The sequence below is a fragment of the Stegostoma tigrinum genome, chromosome 8, assembly GCF_030684315.1.
Source record: "Stegostoma tigrinum isolate sSteTig4 chromosome 8, sSteTig4.hap1, whole genome shotgun sequence".
In the NCBI taxonomy this organism is placed as follows: Eukaryota; Metazoa; Chordata; class Chondrichthyes; order Orectolobiformes; family Stegostomatidae; genus Stegostoma; species Stegostoma tigrinum.
In genome coordinates this window covers 69,182,771-69,203,329 of record NC_081361.1, presented here as the reverse complement: position 1 = coordinate 69,203,329, position 20,559 = coordinate 69,182,771, and the positions used below count along the sequence as shown (strand labels likewise).

Here is a 20,559-nt window from a genome sequence, read left to right as displayed (position 1 = left end):
CTGCAGTGTTTAAATTAGAAACAAAATGCTGAAGAGAATCACAAATCAACAAGATACTTAAACAAAACAGAATTAGAAATCCATCTAATTCATTGATGCCCTTTAGGGAAGGAAATCTGCTATCCTTACCTGGTCTGGCCAACATGGGCCAAGGGGTGGGAGATACAGTTTAATTTAGATAAGTGTGAGGTGTTGCATTTTGATAAGACAAATCAGGGCAGGGCTTATAATCTTAATGGCAGGGACCTGGGAGAGACCTTGGAGTGCAGGTTCTTAGTTCCTTGAAGGTGGAGCCATAGATAGATAGGGTAGTGAAGAAAGCATTTTTGGTTAGGGCATTGAGAATATAAATTTGAACATCATGATGCAGCTGTACAAGATATCAATTAGGCCACTTTTGAGGTACTGAGTTCATGTCTAGTATCCATCCTGTAAGAAAGATTTTGTTAAACTTTAAAAAGTGTTCAGAAAAGATTTACAAGCATGGAGGATTGAGTCCTAGGTAGAGGACGAATAGGCTGGGATTATTTTCCCTGGAGCTTTGGAGGCCAAGGGTTGACTTTAGAGATTTATAGTTCTACGTTCTATGTGAGGGGTATAGATAGAGTGAACAGCCAAGGTCTTCTCCCCAGGTTAGGGGAGCCCAAAACTAAAGGGTATATGTTTTAGGTGAAAGGGGAAAGATTTAAAAGCAACCTAAGGGGCAACTTTTTCAAACAGCAGGTGACATGTATGGAATGAGCCGCCAAAGGAAGTCGTGGAGGCAGGTAAAATTACAACATTTAAAAAGGCATCTGGGTGGGTACATGAATACAAATGGTTTAGAGGGATATGGGCCAAATGCTGGCAAGTGGGACTCCTTAATTTATGATACCTGGTCAGCATGGAGGAGTTGGACCAAAGCGTCGGTTTCAATGCTGTACAACGTTATGATTCCATGATTCGGTGTGACCCCAGATCCACAATAATGTGGTTGACTCTTCATTGAAACATGGGCAAGAAATGCTGGCATAACCAGAGACACCCACATCCAATGAATGGATATAAAGACACATAAGTGTCCAGTCAAAAGGAGGCACTGGTAGACCTGGTTCTTGGTACTTAAGCAGGCTGAGTAAAAAAAAAATGACAGTGGGGGAACATTTTGTTGACAGCGTTCAATGTATTGTAGGGTTAGGATGACAATGGAAAATGACACACAACATTAAGAACAAACAACTGGCTAATAGGGAAAGAATAAAGATGGGCTGGATGGGGTATACCCAAAGGTTGGTGTATTCCCTCAATAGGGAAAGGAAGGAAAGCAACAGGTGACATGAATGCAAAATTGGTTGAAGGGTACAAGACAGAGCCTGACAATTAATGAATTTTTTTTTGGATTGGTCAAAGGGTTGTACACGAGTTCCCCAAGTGTCAGTATTGGGACCAATCCTGATTCAACAAACAGTGGAGCAGCAGCATCAGGCACACTGGACAATATCAAGAAATGGCTGAAGGCACTGGATACTACAAAGGACACGTGTAGTCATTTTGATGACATTTTGTTAATAGTGATGGTGTTCTTGGAACTAGCCACATCTCTATCTCAAGTACAGATACAACATTGATATCTATCACCAATGTGGAAAATTGCTCCATTCCAACATGCTTAAAATTGGTCTACTCTTGATCAACAGCAAATTATGGAAGCTTTGTCAACACAGATAAAATGCTGAAGTTCAGGGATGAAGTGAAATGACAGTGACTGCCCCGAACATCAACAGCAGTATTTGACCAAGAATGGCCTCAAATAGCCTTAGCAAAACTGGAGTCAATGGGAAACTGGAGAAAGTTCTCCACTGGTTAAAGGCATTCCTATCATAAAGAAAGGCAGACCAAAATAAAGAAAGTGCATTATTTCACACTATTTCATCCCATGAAATGTTATCATCTATTTCCTCAATCTACACCTATACCCTGTCATAAATGCAAAAACTATGATAATAAAAAAGAAGTCCAAAGGGGATAAGAGAAGTTTGGTGATACAATTAGCAAAAATACAGAAAGCAATAGAAACGCTTATTTATGCATATTCCTGTTTGCTTGGAGAAGGTGATGTGGACCTTTTCTTTCAACTACTGCAATCCTCATCACAATCATCCTCCTGCAATGCATTAGAGATAGAATTCTAAAATATTATAAACCCAGTGGCAGTAAGCACATAGAAAGAAAAAAGTGATGAACAAGACAATTTGGTGGAAGGTAGTACAGAATTGACTTATTTCCAAGTGTTTTGTCGCAGTTTTCACAGTTTAACTGGATTTTAATTGCAGAACCATTAATGGAGGTTACTGTTGTACACAGTAATGTTATTGCACTTTCTATTTTAAAACCAGGTTTGTGTAAAGCTTAGTTAATTAAAACGCTTTCATGTGGAACTAAGCTTTCAAAGTACCACTAGCTATTTAAATCACTGATGTCCTCAAAAGAAGTCAAGGTTTTTTTTGACAGCAAGGATCTCTTTCTTCCAAATCAATGGTGCATAGCTTTTATTAAATTACTGCTATAAAGCTGTGCAGGATATTTCAGTTTTCTAGTAACATTCCCACCCATAATACCTACACTGCTCAAGAATTCTGCAAAGGTCTTCCAATTTCCCTTTTATAAAAAAGACGTTTTCCTGTTGCAATTAAGAAACTCTAGACAATCTTAAAACATGCATTTTAAAAATTGTTTTTAAATCCTGAACACTGGCAACATGTTAACAGGGACCATCTTAAAGTTATAAATTCTTCACGTCACAAGAAACATATTTCGGTAAGTAAATCATTGAATGAGTGAAAAATTAATCACAAAAATCACGAATTCTGCCATTGTAATTTGAATAAAAGGACACATTATACTGCAATAAGGCAAAGTTTCAAAAAGCAATCAAGTCTGCGAAAATACCAACCACTGGAATATTATCTGATGTAAATACTGCAACGATATGCTTTTGTTTAGCCCAAGTCACCAATACTCTTCCAGTACCCATATTACTTAAAATCCTAACTACCAAATATGTTGGCATTCTAATGACATCCAGATAGATTGATTACGATTTACAGTGTATTTCAATGTGTTGACTTCATGCATTTTAAGCGTGGACTTCGTTCAGAACTGAAATATGTTTCCACCTACTGGACGTTTTGGGGGCAGGACAGTCAGCAATAACATGGCTTTTGTATTGGGCTCTCCTTTACAGCTAGGCCCAAATATTTGATTTTGATTCTTCAAAGGAAACAATCCAGATAAATAAAAAACTACAAAGACCACAACACTTTATTACGAATGATAAATTAAATACCTCTATTATTCACCTCAGAAACAAGCTGTATTTTCTTCTTTAAATGTGCTTCTCACGCTTCCTGCCCAACGCCGGAACAAATCCAACTGTACTATGGGAAACTCGCATGACCACAGAGCGCAGACGCCAATCGCGGAACACTTTGGGTAATGTAGTCCCTAGAGTTGGTCCGAAGAGATTGGAAAGAGTTAACTGGCTTTGCGCTGAGCTGTGCAAAAACGCTTTGGATTTTAATTTTGATATTGTTTGCAGTTTTTGACTGTAAGACCTTTGAAAGCAAAGACAGAATATCCGCTAGGTTTTTTTGCCAGGTTTCACACGCTCACCGGTGCTGCGATTAGGAAGAGGCGGGAACAGCAGCGCGAGAAGCCAGCGAGGGACGTCGGCTCGAGCGCAGGTGGAGCGGCACGTGACAGAGCGCGAGGGACTCGGTGATAGCTTGAGAAGGCGGTGACAGGTAATACACTGAGGTCAGGTAACAGAGAGTGAAACAACAGGTAATAGATTGAGGTCAGGTAATAGAGAGTGATACGACGCAATAGAGAGTGAAACAACAGGTAATTTACTGAGGTCAAGTAATAGAGAGCGAGAAAACAGGTGATGGACTGAGGTCAAGTGATAGAGAGTGGGACGACAGGTAATAGAGAGTGAAACAACAGGTAATAGACTGGGGACAGGCAATAGAGAGTGAGACGACAGGTAATAGATTGAGGTCAGGCAATAGAGAGCGAGATGACAGGTAAAAGACTGAGGTCAAGCAATAGAGAGCGAGACAACAGGTGATGGACTGAGGTCAAGTGATAGAGAGTGAGATGACAGGTAATAGAGAGCGAAACGACAGGTAATAGAGAGTGAAACAACAGGTAATAGACTGAGGACAGGCAATAGAGAGCGAGACAACAGGTAATGGATTGAGGTCAGGCAATAGAGAGCGAGACGACAGGTAAAAGACTGAGGTCAAGTAATAGCGAGAAAACAGGTGATGGACTGAGGTCAAGTGATAAAGCGTGAGACGACAGGTAATAGAGAGTGAGACGACAGGTAATAGCAAAACGACAGGTAATAGTGAAACAACAGGTAATAGACTGAGGACAGGCAATAGAGAGCGAGACAACAGGTAATGGATTGAGGTCAGGCAATAGAGCACGAGATGACAGGTAAAAGATTGAGGTCAAGCAATAGAGAGCAAGACAACAGTTAGTAAACTGACGACAGGTAATATAGAGCAAGGCAACAAGTAACAGAGAGCAAGACAATGGGTAATAGACTGAGGACAGGCAATAGAGAACGAGACGACAATGAGTAGACAGACGACAGGTAATAGAGAGCGAGACGACAGTTAATAGACTGAGGACAGTTAACGGAGAGCAAGACAACGGGTAATAGACTGAGGTCAGGTAATTGAGAGTGAGATGACACATAATAGACTGAGGACAGCATGTGGACATACATGGAATAGTGTAGGTTAGATGGGCTTGAGATCGGTATGACAGGTCGGCACAACATCGAGGGCCGAAGGGCCTGTACTATGCTGTAATGTTCTATGTTCTATGACAGGTAATTGGAAGCATGACAACAGGTAAGAGGCTGACGACGGGTAATAGAGAGCAAAACAACACGTAATAGGCTGATGCTAGGTAATAGAGAGCGAGACGACAGGTAATAGAGAGCGAAATAACACATAGGCTAAGGACAAGTAATAGAGAGTGAGGTGGCAGGTAATAGAGAGCGAAACAACACGTAATAGGCTGAGCACAGGTAATAGAGAGCAAGACATTAGGAAATAGAGAGCGAAACGACAGGTAATACAGAGCGAGATCACAGGTAAGAGACTGGCGACAGGTAATAGCGAGCGAGACAACAGATAAAAGACTAATGACAAGTGTCAGAGAGCGAGATGACAGGTGGTAGAGAGTGGGAGAACAACTGTTAGGGAATGGGTCATTGAAATGGAGAGAGCAGGTAATGGAATGTGAGAGATTGGGAAATTGTGAGCTGGTAATTGAAAGTGGCGACAGATTTTTCACAAGAGGCAACAGAGAGTGACAGAACAGATAATGGATGGTGAGAACAGCTAATAAAGAACAGTGGTAGTGAGTGAGAGAACAGAGGAGAGAACAGAAAACAGAATAGATAAGAGAGAATTACCGAACAGGTAGTAGTGAGAATAGGTAATGGAGGACAGGAAATAGAGAGTGAGAGAAAAAGTGATAGCACAGGTAATAGGGTGGACAAAACGAGTAATTGTTGGAGAAGCTCGACAGGTCTGGCACACCTGTGGAGAAAAGCAGAGTTAACATTTCAGGTCCCTTCTTCAGAAATGGGGTTAGGAGAACGGATGGAGACAGACAGATGGGGAGGTTTGGAAAATTCCAGGTGAGGATGGGTGCCTCTGAGTTGTTGCAGCTTGTATGCCTGAATGGAAGGAAAAAATTTCTTGTTGGAACGTCAAATGAACCAGACAATGAAGTGGAACTGTGGCGGGGTGGGCAGGGCAGCTCTGAGATAGCATGAGTCTCTACTGCTAGAGAAAGATGTTGAGAGTGTGCAAATGGAAGCACATGGCACTGAATGTAGATCTCAGGATATGGCAAAAACAGCTGTTTGTGGAATGTTGTATACCTTGGAGATACCTGTGAACCTGGGTGGATTTGAAACTACAAAGAGTAAAACTTCAGTTGGAATCCACGTGGGATGAGTCTGAGCCGGAGGCAGTGACCGAAGAATGAGATGTAGCTGTGGAAATAAGCTTTGGCAAATACCTTGTTGAATGCTAGGAGCAGCAACAAAAGTTATGGTGATGGAAACGAAGAAAGATTAGGCTGGAAATCCCATTTGAGAGATGAGCAGAACTTTTCCAGGGTGGGCATTCCAGGAATACAGATAACTGTGAGTTAAACACTGAAAGAAAACAGAGCAGGATATGATATTCAATTCATCAGTCTAAAGTTTCAACATGCCACAGCAAAGAACTACAATGATCTTCTCAGAAGATAGGGTCACGACCGATAGAGTATCCTTCGTCGTTCAATATTTCCTCGGAGCAGAGAATCTACATCATGTTCTTCGCAGCCCTAACGCTATCCCTAACAGATTATGGAGATTTAAAGGGCAGCCAGTAATATTAATATATCCAAGTACTCAGGGCCCAGAACGCAGTGTCTATTTCTGGTTGCCAAGGCACAATTCAAGCAGTGGGGAAAAAAATTACATAAATTTACTCTCTAGCATTAATACTACCTGATAACAGCAAGTTTTAAACAAGAATAATATGCATATTTGAATACATGTAACATTCAGTGCGGCATAGATATAATACTCAGTCGAAGGGTTCGGGGCAGAGCAGTGGAAACCATTTTTTACAATGCCGTTAGCATGTGGAATGTACCATCAGCAATTATGTACCATCTTGGTTGAAAAGATTAAAGATCTGAAAATGGAATGGGATTAGGACAGTTGTTTGAGATTGCACACAAATACAGACTGTTGAGCCAGATGGTCTGTATCCAAATTGTAATTTCTACATAATTCAAAATATTTTGTACTTTAAATACAACTTTGAAGAGTGTAAATAATGCAGCTACTCTCACTCTGCTCATGTTGTATCAGTTTTTATGTGTCCCGTTTATTTTGAATTCTGTCCTTCGATCTATAATGCATCTTTCTACGATAGGATTATACTTCCTGCTCCCATGGCAACAGTACAACAAATGCGGACCTCTGAGAAACAAGTATCTGGGGTAATATTTCTATTCATACGAAAATACTATTGTGTAGTTTATTAGCACAATTTATTACTGGATATTTTAGACATTCTAATTAAATTATAAATTACATTTTGTGTATTAGCTACTGTTTATTTCATTGCCTTTTTAGTGGAAACAAAGAAGAATTCCTTATACTTAGAAGGCATAAATGAGTGCATAATCCATGTGTCAATGCAAATACGTTTCTTTATCTTAAATATCTTATTTGTATGTACTTTCTGTCTGAAAGTGTGAGTGGGCATTTCACATTTTTCCCATCTTAAATCAAACTGAAGAGTAAAAATGAATTAACTGGATTATTTTTGATTGTCTGATGTCTCTGCCAATCATTGAAAAGCTCTGCTGTGATTATAATTTCACATATTCAGTTAACAGAGTTCTGAAGAAGAATCAGATCCAAATCAAAACACGAATTCTGTTTCTACCTCAACAGAAACCTCCAGATATTTGAGTATTTTCAACCTTTTTGTTTCTTGTTAAGATTTTGGATTCCATTTATTAAGGATGAGCTTGTGGAGTTCTTGGAACGGCATGGTAAAATAGGACTGAGTTAGGACGACTTCAACAAGGGGCTGTCATGCCTGACAAATCTGTTGGAGCTCTTTGAAGAGGTAGTAAGCAAGTTAGACAAAGGGGAGCCGGTGGACGTGATTTAATTGGGCTGCCAGATCTTTGACAGAGTGCTACCTAAAAGGCTGCTAAATAAGATGAGTCTGTCGTAATGGGGCAAAAGTTGCTGGCATGGATAGAGGAGCGGCTGACTGGCAGAAGGCAGAGTATGGATTAAGGGGTCTTTTTCAGGGTCGCTCTGGTGACTAGGGGTCTGTGTTGGAATTAAAATCACTCATGTTATACGTCAGCAATCTGGAAGAAGGAACTGAGGGCGTTATTGTTAAGTTTGCGGATGCCACAATAATAGGTAGTGGCACAGGTGATGTTGAAAAAGAAGAGAGGCTGCAGAAGGATCGGACAGGCTGGGGAGAGGGAAAAGAAATGTCAAATGGAATGTGAGAAAGTGTGAGGTTATGCACTTTGGTACGAAGAATACAAATGTACTCTATTTTCTAAACGGGGAAATGCTTCAGAAATCTGAGCCACAAAGGGATGCAGGCAATTGCAATGTTAGCATTCATGTTGAGTGGGTTTAAATATATTGCGGAGGCTGTGTGAGGCTCTTCTCAGACCACCCTACCAACCTCCGGATACAACGCATTATCCTCCGACACTTCCGCCATTTACAATCCGACCCCACCACCCAAGACATTTTTCCATCCCCACCCCTGTCTGCTTTCCGGAGAGACCACTCTCTCCGTGACTCCCTTGTTCGCTCCACACTGCCCTCCAACCCCACCACACCCGGCACCTTCCCCTGCAACCGCAGGAAATGCTACACTTGTCCCCACACCTCCTCCCTCACCCCCATCCCAGGCCCCAAGATGACATTCCACATTAAGCAGAGGTTCACCTGCACATCTGCCAATGTGGTATACTGCATCCACTGTACCCGGTGCGGCTTTCTCTACATTGGGGAAACCAAGCGGAGGCTTGGGGACCGCTTTGCAGAACACCTCCGCTCAGTTCGCAACAAACAACTGCACCTCCCAGTCGCAAACCATTTCCACTCCCCCTCCCATTCTCTTGATGACATGTCCATCATGGGCCTCCTGCACTGCCACAATGATGCCACCCGAAGGTTGCAGGAACAGCAACTCATATTCCGCCTGGGAACCCTGCAGCCATATGGTATCAATGTGGACTTCACCAGTTTCAAAATCTCCCCTTCCCCCACTGCATCCCTAAACCAGCCCAGTTCATCCCCTCCCCCCACTGCACCACACAACCAGCCCAGCTCTTCCCCCCCACCCACTGCATCCCAAAACCAGTCCAACCTGTCTCTGCCTCCCTAACCGGTTCTTCCTCTCACCCATCCCTTCCTCCCACCCCCAGCCGCACCCCCAGCTACCTACTAACCTCATCCCACCTCCTTGACCTGTCCGTCTTCCCTGGACTGACCTATCCCCTCCCTACCTCCCCACCTACACCCTCTCCACCTATCTTCTTTGCTCTCCATCTTCGGTCCGCCTCCCCCTCTCTCCCTATTTATTCCAGTTCCCTCCCCCCATCCCCCTCTCTGATGAAGGGTCTAGGCCCGAAACGTCAGCTTTTGTGCTCCTGAGATGCTGCTTGGCCTGCTGTGTTCATCCAGCCTCACATTTTATTATCTTGGAATATTGTGAGCAGTTTTCAACCCCGTATCTTAGGAAGGATGTGCTGATGTTGGAAGCAGTCCAGACGAAGTTTACAAGAATGAACCCGCAATGAAGGGCTTGTCATTACGAGGAGACGTTGAAGACTCTGGGTCTGTATGCAATGGAGTTTAGAAGGCTGAGGGGGAGTCTGATTGAAACTGATAGAATACTGAGAGGCCTGGATACAGTGGACATGGAGAAGATGTTTCCACTAGTAGGAGAGACTGGAACCTGAGGGCACTGCCTCAAGTGACCTTATAGAACTGAGATGAGGAGGAATTTCTTCACCAAACTGGTTAATCTGGGAAACTCATTTCGCAGACGACTATGGAGACCAAGTCATTGAGTGTATTTAAGGCAGAGATGGGTTCTTAATTGATAAGTGGATCAAACATTATAGGGAAAAGATAGGGGAATGAGGTTGTGGAAACAAGTCAGTCATGATTGAATGGTGGAGCAGACTCGATAGGCCAAAAGTACTAATTCTGCTCTTTAGCCTTGTGGTCTAGTACGTATGTTTCAGTTATGCCTTTGTGAGTAATAATGTTTCTTTTCAACAGAGGTGCCCTTTCTGCTATAGACTTTAGCCTTTCACAGTTGGTGCCACGCAATTTTGAATTCCCAACAAGTGTGCTATTAACCAATTTCTTTGACAAAGCTATTCTTGTGGAACCTACCCCACATTATGAGGAAACATTCCCATTATAAAATTTGGCATGATTGTGACTTCTGTTACTGACACAACTGAGCACTTGAGCTTGTACAAATGTTAGCATAGCCTCATTTTTCCTTGACTCTCAGAAGAGCAAATAAGTTGAGCATTTTTTTTGGGGCAAGGGTGTTAGCTACATAATGTAGAATACATGTTCAAATAAGGCAAACCTGTCCTCCGTTAAGACTTGATTCTTATTTTCCAAAAAAACAGTCTTGATCATTGACAGCGCAAATGTTTTGGCAGGAAATTACAATTATTATTGTTATAGATGCGCAAAGGGCAGAAATTCGACTGGTAGCTTTATACCACCAGAAATCCTGGCATGATTCCATAAGTTGAATACCTGTGTTGAAAACAGCACAATAGAAATGCCTAGCCAGAAGAGAACGTGGAATCTCTGAAAGTCATGCCAGAATATTCACAAACTCAGTCAACAAGGACTGGATCAACTAGTAGATATTTTTTAATAAATCTGTTCGGACATGTTAATGACAAACCTCTGGAATAGGTAAGACTTGAACCTAAACCTTCTAGCTCAGAAGTAGGGACATTACACTGCACCACAAAAGCCCTCAGGATCGGTTTGTGAAAAGAAATGTTGTTGGCCCTAAATCAAATAACAATTGATTGCAATTTACTGGGCCCCATCTGTAGCCTTGAACGGCAATGACACCTGCGCCTTATGGTGATGTGCCTAGCAGGATGTCTGGGGAAAACCAAGAATGCTCTCAAGCTTAAGCCTAGTTTAAAGTGGTGATAAAGCATCTTCCAGATCCTTTGACTGGAATTATTATTGCTGGCTGACAAAAAAGGAACTCGGCAGAGACATATTTTACTCCAGCTTCTGGTTCTTCCACTTTCTTTTTGTCCAGGAACAAAATATTTGGGCTATGTTAAATATTAAGCTGATAGTAAAATGTCTGATTTACTTTTAATTTGTGAAGAAGAGATTTGCGAGATATTTTCAGAAGTGGAATAGTTTGTGGGTAATTTGCTTTATTTTTCCAGTAATGTATACTTTTTTTTGTGCTGCTAGTGGAGTGCAATATTTCCAAATGATGTGACAACACAACACCAGTCCCTGGTTTTCATTAAGAGAATGATGGCTGTGGGAGTATCATGCATTACGTATCTGCGTGGGATATTTCCTGAAGATGCCTACAGAACACGATACTTGGAAGGTAGACAAATGCCTAGTTTATGATAATGCTTTGTTAACCCTGAGTCCTCACACCAAAGCAATGATCCAATTATACAGACTGCAAAACTTAAGTATGTAACACATATTTGAAGGTGTTATTTCAAGGTAATTAGAAATCCTCTAAAATTACTTGCTGGACTAGAGACTTAGATCTTCAAGTTATATCGTACAGTGAAATAATATCCAACTGTCCTTGTTTACTGTACTGCTTGTTTGCTTATACTGTTAACCCTCCACAGAATTACCAGTGGATACATTTCAAGCCAATGAATCTGGATGCAAATTTCCGTAAAATTGCACAGTTACTGTGTCCTGTTTATTGTGTTATATTCACGGCACATTTTCCTGTAGGACGTTTAAATTAATTTATTGCTGATTTTTTGACATCTTCATGATTTGGCTAATTTCTCATTGATGTGCTGTCCATGATCCTGAAAGAATTAATTCATTGCAGACAAAAGAAGGATGCTACTTATTTGCTCCTATTTTCATTCCAGTATTAGTGTTATCTGAATCACCTTTATGGTTATCTATTTCTGAATTTGGCACAACCTAGAGCATTTTTGTTTTATTTGATTTATTTATTGTCGTGTGTATTTTGTTATAAAATACAGTGAAATGTGTTGGAGAGTAGCGTCGCTTTCTGACTCCATCTTAAAACACAGAAAATAAACCAAAACATAGAATATAAAGGCAGAAAAATAAAGAAATAAAATTCAGCTACTACAGTCCTTATTGTTAACTGCTCAGTCATGGGCCTGGAGCAGCCAGCCACCATTCCCCATGCTGCACCACCAGAAGAGTGCCATCTTGCCATCACTGATGCCATCACCTCCATGCGGCTTTGCTGGATGTTACCATTGCAGCCGCCACCAATGCCGCCAGGTCCCAAATTGACCAAACTGAATTCTGCTGCCACTGCTAAGAGTCTGCTTGGACCTGCCTTACCAATGCAGCCACCGCCACTGCCACCAGGTCTCATAGAATATTTAGAGCTAGGGACCACGTGTGGTGTATCCAAGTTCACAGATGACAATAAAATGAGTGGTAGAGCAAAGTGTGTAGAGGACACAGAATGTCTGTAGAGGGACATAAACTGAAAATAAAAACCGCTGGCAATCTCAGCGGGTCAGGCAGCATCCAGAGAGAGAGAGCAAGCTAATGTTCCAAGTCTAGATGACTTCATCAGAGCTGAAAAGTCACTTAGACTTGAAATATTAGCTTGCTTTCTCTCCATGGATGCTGTCAGACCTGCTGTAATCTCCAGCACTTTCTGTTTTCAGTTCAGATTCCAGCATCTGCAGTAAATTGCTCCTGCAGAGGGATATGGATAGGATAAGTGAGTGGCAGATGGATTACAATGTTAATAAATGAGTTCATCCATTTTGGTAGGAGAAGCAGCAAAATGGACTCTTACTTAAGTGGTGAAAATTGCAGCATGCTGCTGTGCAGAGGTACCTGGATGTCCTTGAGCATGAATCACAGGAAGTTGCTTTGCAGGTGTAGCAGGTTTAGCTCTCGCCTCCAAGGAGCCATTCACTGACCCTACTAAGAAGATAAACGGAAAATTGTCCTTCATTGCAAAAGGGCTGGAGTTTAAAAATAGGGAGGTTATGCTGCAGCTGTGTAGGGTGCTGGTGAGGCCACACCTGGAGTATTGTATGAGTGTTGGTCTCTTTACTTGAGAAAGGATGTACTGGCATTGGCAGGAGTGCAGAGGAGGTTCACTATGTTGATTGAGAGGATTGGCTTATGAGGGGAGATTGAATAGTATAGGACTATTCACATTGGAACTTAGAAGAATGAGGAAGAATCTTATAGAAACATAAGATTATAAAAGGAATAGACAACATGGAACCAGGGAAGTTATTTCAACTGGCAGGTGAAACTAGAACTAGGGGGTATAGCCTCAAAATAAGGGAGAGTAGACTTAGGACTGAGTTGAGGATGTACTTCTTCACCCAAAGGGTTGTAAATCTGTGGAATTTCCTGCCCAGTGAAGCAGTTAAGGCTACCTCATTGAATGTTTTTAAGGCAAAGATAGAACAGAAAAGGAATTAAGGGTTATGGTGAGTGGGTGGGTAAGTGGAGCTGAGCCCATGGAAAAGTCTGCCATTATTGAATGGCAGAGCAGGTTTGAGGGGCCAGATGGCCTACTCCTGCTCTTATTTTTTATGGTGTTATGTTCTCATAAATTACTAAGATTTATTCACACCATAACAATTCAAATAGCTTTTTTTTGTCCTAACTTAATGCAGTAGATAAAGGTATGATTAATTAAATTTGTGTTCATTACTTTTATATTGCAAACATCTGAAGTATCTAAAATTAATTTTGATCATTGTAATGTTTTTCAGGCATGTGTGTAAAAATTCTGCGTGAGGACAGTCGTTTTCCTGGAGCATCCAAAGTCGTAAAATGGTCAGTACACCATCTCTTACTTAGATAACATTAGCATAAAATGTACAGTTAAATTATTTTTTAATGTAAATTGGTTAAATTATCTGAACATTTCAATTGCATGTTCAGTATTATACTAAATTAATTTATTGTGAAACTTTGGACTGTGTTTTATTGATTTTCCTCCTTGCAGCTGGGCAGGACCAACACTGCATCAGGATTATTACAGTTTGAGCTTTTCAGAGGCATTTTAACTAAGCCACGTTTTATCATTCCACTTCCAAATTTTCCAATGAATTACAATGCACGGACATTGTGACCATCTGCGCTTACCCTTTAAAGCTTCACTGGACCTGCAATGGCCAGCATAGAAGAATTCTACAACAATCAAGAGAACGAACCAATTGAAAGATATTGTATCAATAGGGGAAGTCTTCGTCCAACCCCTGAGTTCTCCATTGCATCCCTGAACATGATGCTGCAGGCTCAGTGGGATCATTCTGTAAACAGTAGATAGTATGAAGTAGGCATAGCTGGAATTGACAGAAGAGATCAGCATTAGATAGGACTGTGGTGTCCTGCTCCTGGATACTGGTAATGCAGTAAATTCTTCAGTGCTGAAAGATAGGTGACATGGCAGATTCAACTGCACATCCCTTTCATCTGACACCCAGGATTCTCAGACACAACATTCCTCACAGCAACACACCTCACAAGTGAACCTGTCCATTTATTATCAAAACATTTGCTCACGTCCTAATCTGGTCAACCCTCAAATGCCAGTTTTGGTGTATCACAACCAACCAGCTCAGTGACCCTTCAGGTATGTTGTCATTCCATCCTCTCGAGACCTTTTTTTCATATTTAAGACATTTTTCTTTCTTTCCTTGCAGACAAAGAGTACAAAAAAATGGAGGTACCCAATCATGCATCACAATCCTGACTGCTATGTAGGAGGATGTTCTGGAGATGAGCAGAATTTCAAACATATGGGTCTCCCAGCTACCTGATGGTAGAATGAGATATCAGTCAGATACATAACGTAAAACATTCATGCTGACTTGATGTTAACAAGCAATGGAAAAGGATGATTTCATAATGAGAAAACTGAGAACCCTCCACCTTGCCATTTATAAATAACAGACGGAATTTAATATATTAAAATTGAGTAGAACCAAGTATTGAAGCGTGGAACAGCAATAGACAATTTTTAGTGGAGTCATGCCAAGTTTTGTTCAGCAGGAGACGGGCTGAGCCTCAGATTGTTGGCGGACAAGGCTGTCCTTTGGCATCACCTGAAAATTTGTGATGTCATGACAGTATTTTCAGAGGTATTTTGCTTGTATTTTGGAGATAATTTGGAAAAGTTAAGCTTCGCTGTAAATGGCCTTTGCAGCTTCAAATTCATCAAGCATCTACATGCATGCTGGCCTTGACTGATGGCTTTGGCGCTCATTATATCAACTTCAGATGGACAACTACCTCTTCATCTCTTGGTTAGCAAGAAAGTGCAAGTGGCTCCCGAGAATTAAGATGGAGAAAAGGAGCACGGAAGTATGAATTTTGTTGAAAGTGCACCCAGTCTTCCAATTTTGGGGTAAATTAAAGTGGGAGTGCCTCATGCTGACTCCTGATCTGATTTTTACTAGCCAAGTTTGACTTTGCATCATAGGTGTATTTGAATCCACCAGGCTAGTTCCTGATGGATTCAAAACATGAGGCTCTAATTATCTCAGCAGTCAGCAAGGGAATGAACATCAGGCCTCAAACCTTTTGAAACTGCAGCAGGAACACTAGGTTGAAGTAATAAAAAAAGAGAAACAACTTGTAGTCGCACAAGGATTATCACTCGGCTGTTTAATAATATATTAAATGCCCCAGTGTCTTCTCTTCCCATTGTTGCCACTGTCAGTGAGAAGGATATGAGACTGCTTTGTATTGAGGCAGGTGAATGAGCCCAGTGCATTTAGCGTACCAGATGTACGCTCTGCCTCAGATTTGTTTTATAACTGATGGTGATGTGGACTGTGACAGCAAGACAAGCATTTATTAGAATACGTCTGATGGTATTGAGAAGATAGCAGTGATTCAGTGTTTGGAACTGCTACTGTCCACATGTGCAGGTACACTCAGTGATGATAATGAGGGTATTTCGAGGGTTTTGATCTGGCAATAATGAATAGATAACAATATAATTTCAAGTACAAAAGATGTGTAACCTGGAGGGGAATTTGTAGGTAGTGGTGTTCCTACATGCCTGCTGCCCTTGTTCTTTGAAGTGATAGTGTTAGCAGGATTGGAAAGTGGTATTAAAGGAAGTTGCTGCGATCCCTGTATTTTAAATGGCACATACTGCTGTTGTTATCTACCTGTGATGGAGGAAGTGAGTGTTATACGGCGTTCAAAGGTGTTCCAATAAAAAGACCATAGAACAGTACAGCGCAGACCAGGCCCTTCGGCCGTCGATGTTGTACCGACCCATGAGCTAATCTAAGCCCATTCCCCTACACTATCCCATCATCATCCATATGCTTATCCAAGGAATGTTTAAATGCCCCTAATGTGACTGAGTTAATTGGCAGGCAGGGCGTTCCACGCCCTGACCATTCTCTGAGTAAAGAACCTGCCTCTGACATCCGTCTTATATCCATCATCCTTCAAGTTGTAGCTATGCCCCCTCGTACCAGCTGACGTCATCATCCTTGGAAAAAGACTCTCGCTGTCCACCCTATCTAATCATCTGATCATCTTGTATGTCTCTATTAAATCCCCTCTTAGCCTTCTTCTCTCCAGTGAGAACAGACCGAAGTCCCTCAGCCTTTCTTCATAAGACCTTCACTCCAGACTAGGCAACATCCTGGTAAATCTCCTCTGCACCTTTTCCAATGCTTCCACATCCTTCCTGTAATGGGGCAACCAGAACTGCACGCAATATTCCAGGTGAGGCCGCACTAGCATTTTGTACAGTTGCAGCATAACATCACGGCTCCAGAACTCAATCCCTCTGCCAATAAAACCTAACACACCGTAAGCCTTCTTAACAGCACCATCAACCTGGGTGGCGACTTTCAGATGGACACCAAGATCCCTCTGCACATCCACACTACCAAGAATCTTTCCTTTTGACCCAGTATTCTGCCTTCCAATTATTCTTCCCAAAGTGAATCACCTCACATTTATCCGCATTGAACTCCATTTGCCACCTTTCAGCCCAATTCTGCAGTTTATCCAAGTCTCCCTGCAACATTCTTCCACACTGTCCACCATACCACTGACTTTAGTGTCATCTGCAAACTTACTAACCCATCCACCTCTGCCTGCGTCCAAGTCATTTATAAAAATGACAAACAGCAATGGTCCCAAAACAAATCCTTGAGGCACACCACTAGTAAATGGACTCCAGGCTGAATATTTTTCCATCAACCACGACTCGTTGCCTTCTTACAGGAAGCCAATTTCTAATCCAAACTGCTAAATCTCCCTCAATCCCATGCCCTAGCATTTTCTCCAATAACCTACCATGTGGAACCTTATCAAAGGCTTTAGTGAAGTCCATGTACACCACGTCAACTGCCCTACCCTCATGCACATGCTTGGTCACCTTGTCAAAAAACTCAATGAGGCTTGTGAGACACGACCTGCTCTTGACGAATTCATGTTGACTATCTCTAATCAAATTGTTGCTTGGTAGATGATTATAAATCCTGTCTCTTATAATCCTTTCCAAAACTTTTCGTACAATTGACCTAATGCTCACAGGTCTATAATTACCTGAGTCATCTCTACTGCCCTTCTTGAACAAGGGCACAACATTTACAATCCTCCAGTCCTAACCCTCTAGACAATGAGGACTCAAAGATCAATGCCAAGGGCTCCGCCACCCCTTCCCTAGCTTCCCAGATAATCCTCGGAAAAATCCCATCCGGCCCAGGGGATTTATCTACCTTCATACCTTCTAGAATTGATAACACCCCCTCCTTACTAACCTCAATCCTTTCAATTCTACTAGCCCGTAACTCAGTCTTCTCCTCTACAATATTCTCCTTTTCCTGAGTGAAAACAGATGAGAAATATTCATTTAACACCTCTCCAATCTCCACAACTTCCTACTTCTGTCTTCGACTGGACCTATTTCTACCCTAGTCATCTTATTCCTCACATACCTATAGAAAGCTTTAGGGTTCTCCTTTATTCTACCTGCTAATGTCTGCTCATATCCCCTCCTTGCTCTTCTTAACTCTCTCTTTAAATCCTTTCTAGCTAATCTGTAACTCTCCATTGCCTCATCTGAACCATCTCGTCTCATCGTCACATAAACCTCTCTTTTCCGCTTAACAAGAGATACAATTTCTTTAGTAAGCCACGGTTCCCTTCCCTTATCACTTCCTCCCTGCCTGACAGGGACATACCTATCAAGGACAGGCAATATCTGTTCCTTAAACCAGCTCCATATTTCGATTGTCCCCATCCCCTGCATTTTGCTACCCCCATTGTATGCCTCCTAAGTCTTGCCTAATCGCATTATAATTGCCGTTCCTCCATCTATAACTCTTGCCCTGTGGCGTGTTCCTGTCCCTGCCCATCGCTAAACTAAACATAACCGAATTATGGTCACTCTGTCCAAAGTGCTCACCAACCACCAAATCAAACACCTGGCCTGGTTCATTACCAAGTACCAGATCCAGTGTGGCCTCCCCTCTTGTTGGCCCTTCAACATACTGTGTCAGGAAACCGTCCTGCACACATTGGACGAAAACTGATCTATCCGGCGTACTGGAGTTGTAGCATTTCCAGTCAATGTTAGGGAAGTTAAAGTCCCCCATAATGACCACCCTGTTCCGTTCAGTCCTGCCCAGAATCATTTTGCCAATCCTCTCCTCCACGTCCCTGGAACTTTGCGGAGGCCTATAAAAAAACTCCCAGCAGTGTGACCTCTCCTCTCCTGTTCCTGACATCAGCCCATACCACCTCAGTAGACGAGTCCTCGTCAAAAGTTCTTTCAGCCACCGTTATACTGTCCTTGACTAACAAAGCCACACCTCCCCCTCTTTTACCACCTTACCTGATCTTAATGCAAGATCTAAACCCTGGAACCTCCAACATCCATTCCTGACCCAGCTCTAGCCGTGCCTCCAGAATTGCCACAACATCGAAGTCACAGGTACCTATCCATGCTGCAAGCTCACCTGCCTTACTCTGGATACTCCTGGCATTGAAGTAGACACACTTCAAAGCAGCTTGCTGTTTGCCAGCACACTCCTGTGACAGTGGGACCCTGCCCATGTCCTCTCTACTGTCTTCCTCCTGTATACCGGTACTACACCTCAGTTTTCCATCCCCAAAAAAGGGTTGCTTTGTGTTGAATGGTGCCAAACCTCTTGATAGTTGTTGGAGCTGCACTCATCCTCTGCAAGTTAACATGGTGGACAGGCTTTGGGTGTGTGAATTAGATAAATATGCCTGAAAGTTTTTGCCCCAGCTAATCTGCTAATTATCTTTTTCTGCTGCACAGCCTTCCAGGGTCTGTGCATGACAGTGACTTCCAGAAGTGCAAGCCAATGTGTTAGCATGCTGATTTGTACCCTGCCCAATGGGGAAAATGTTAACTCATCAAAACCAGTCAAAACCTAACATGTTGGTTTTACACCCTATTAAATTCGTTGCTGAATTTAAGTCAACAAGGATTTCGGAAGCTGGTATGAAGGAATATTACATCGGACCCTGTGGGGTTCCCAACTGGCAAGTGGGAAGTTCTTGAAGCCATCAAATCTGATTAATTACCACTGGGAGAGTATTAAGGGAGAAGTATCAACCACATTGACATACTTAGCTCTGTGCAAACCCACCAGATATTTCATAAAGCTAAGACCCTTCGTAATGGTTGTGTGTCCACATAAGTTAGGGTTCCAGGCATCCTTGGCAGCTAAAGAAGAAACTAGAAGTAGCCTCAATACTTCTCCCTTTCCTCCTGCTCTTTCTGTTGCACCTTGTTGTCCTCCACTGAAGATGCAATGTGGTTTCAGTTTGCTTCTCCAATGGTTCTAGTTCTTCCTACTGTGATAAATTGCGCAAATGCAGCAAAACATAAGCAGTCTGGACTCACTCACTGGTGCATAATATAGGCATCCCCAGATTTATCCAGGTAACTAAACTGCGTCTTTCGAATCAGATGATGTGCGCAGTGACTATGCTTGTGCTTATGTGGTTTTGGTTGCATATTTCATGGGTGACAATGATAGGGCTGGTCAAAATTTTTAAGACATTTTGTTTAGCTCTCACCTGCAAGGAGCCATTCACTGACCCTACTAAGAGGTGACAAAAACGTGTTGGAGACTTAACTAGTGAAGAATAAAGACATCATAGCAGAATCCTGGGTATCTTGTACAAGGTTCCATTCCCTCTGTCCCAAGGAGCCACAGTTTGTTGAGAAGAAGGAAGCTACTCATGCTGCGACTACTGGTGCTAATCTTCTTGTTGCTCATCAGAGATCTGAAATCGAACTACATAAGTGTCTCTGATGCTGAAAAGGCTAACAGCCAGGAAGGACAAATCAAAGGTTAAAACTCAAAAATAGGAGAAATAAGCTCTGAAGGAGTGAAAACATTCAGAAAATATCCTGCGGGCACGGCCTTTCACTTACACAGAGAAACAGCTGTCATGTTTCTGTATTTAAAGACATTGCAGCATGTTAATTGCACAGGTTTATCAAACCCATTGTCTTCTTGACATGCTCAGCCTGACAACTTGCAGGAGAATGAAAAAACACACATGCTGACAGTTAAAGACAGAATCTAGTATTCAAAATACACTGAATTATTTCAACTTCTGTTAATAGCATTACTATCAGTTCTGTAGATTTAGATTTTTTGTCCCATCTTGAAAATACAGTGAAAAGTGTTTTT

At 42.0% G+C, this 20,559-nt stretch overlaps 2 protein-coding genes across 5 annotated transcripts in view; one reads left to right on the top strand and one right to left on the bottom strand.

The window, feature by feature from the left end:
- The window catches only part of dmap1 (DNA methyltransferase 1 associated protein 1), a 53,650-nt gene extending 50,199 nt beyond the window's left edge, over window positions 1-3,451 (bottom strand). Inside the window, exon 1 of one of the 2 annotated variants that reach the window (XM_048539083.2) lies at window positions 3,326-3,451. The gene's annotated coding sequence lies outside the window, so the exon portion shown is untranslated. The remainder of the gene's footprint in view (window positions 1-3,325) is intronic. The other variant, XM_048539082.2, reaches the window with a different exon arrangement.
- Window positions 3,452-3,465: 14 nt separating this feature from the next.
- Window positions 3,466-20,559, top strand: part of zte38 (zebrafish testis-expressed 38) — a 34,317-nt gene continuing 17,223 nt past the window's right edge. For 2 of the 3 annotated variants that reach the window (XM_059647972.1, XM_048539084.1), the window contains exons 1-4: window positions 3,466-3,782; window positions 6,999-7,065; window positions 11,093-11,237; window positions 13,615-13,678. In XM_059647972.1, coding sequence (XP_059503955.1) covers window positions 7,018-7,065; window positions 11,093-11,237; window positions 13,615-13,678 — 257 coding nt within the window. In that variant the 5' untranslated portion in view covers window positions 3,466-3,782; window positions 6,999-7,017. Of the gene's footprint in view, window positions 3,796-6,998; window positions 7,066-11,092; window positions 11,238-13,614; window positions 13,679-20,559 lie in introns of all 3 variants that reach the window. The other variant, XM_048539085.1, reaches the window with a different exon arrangement.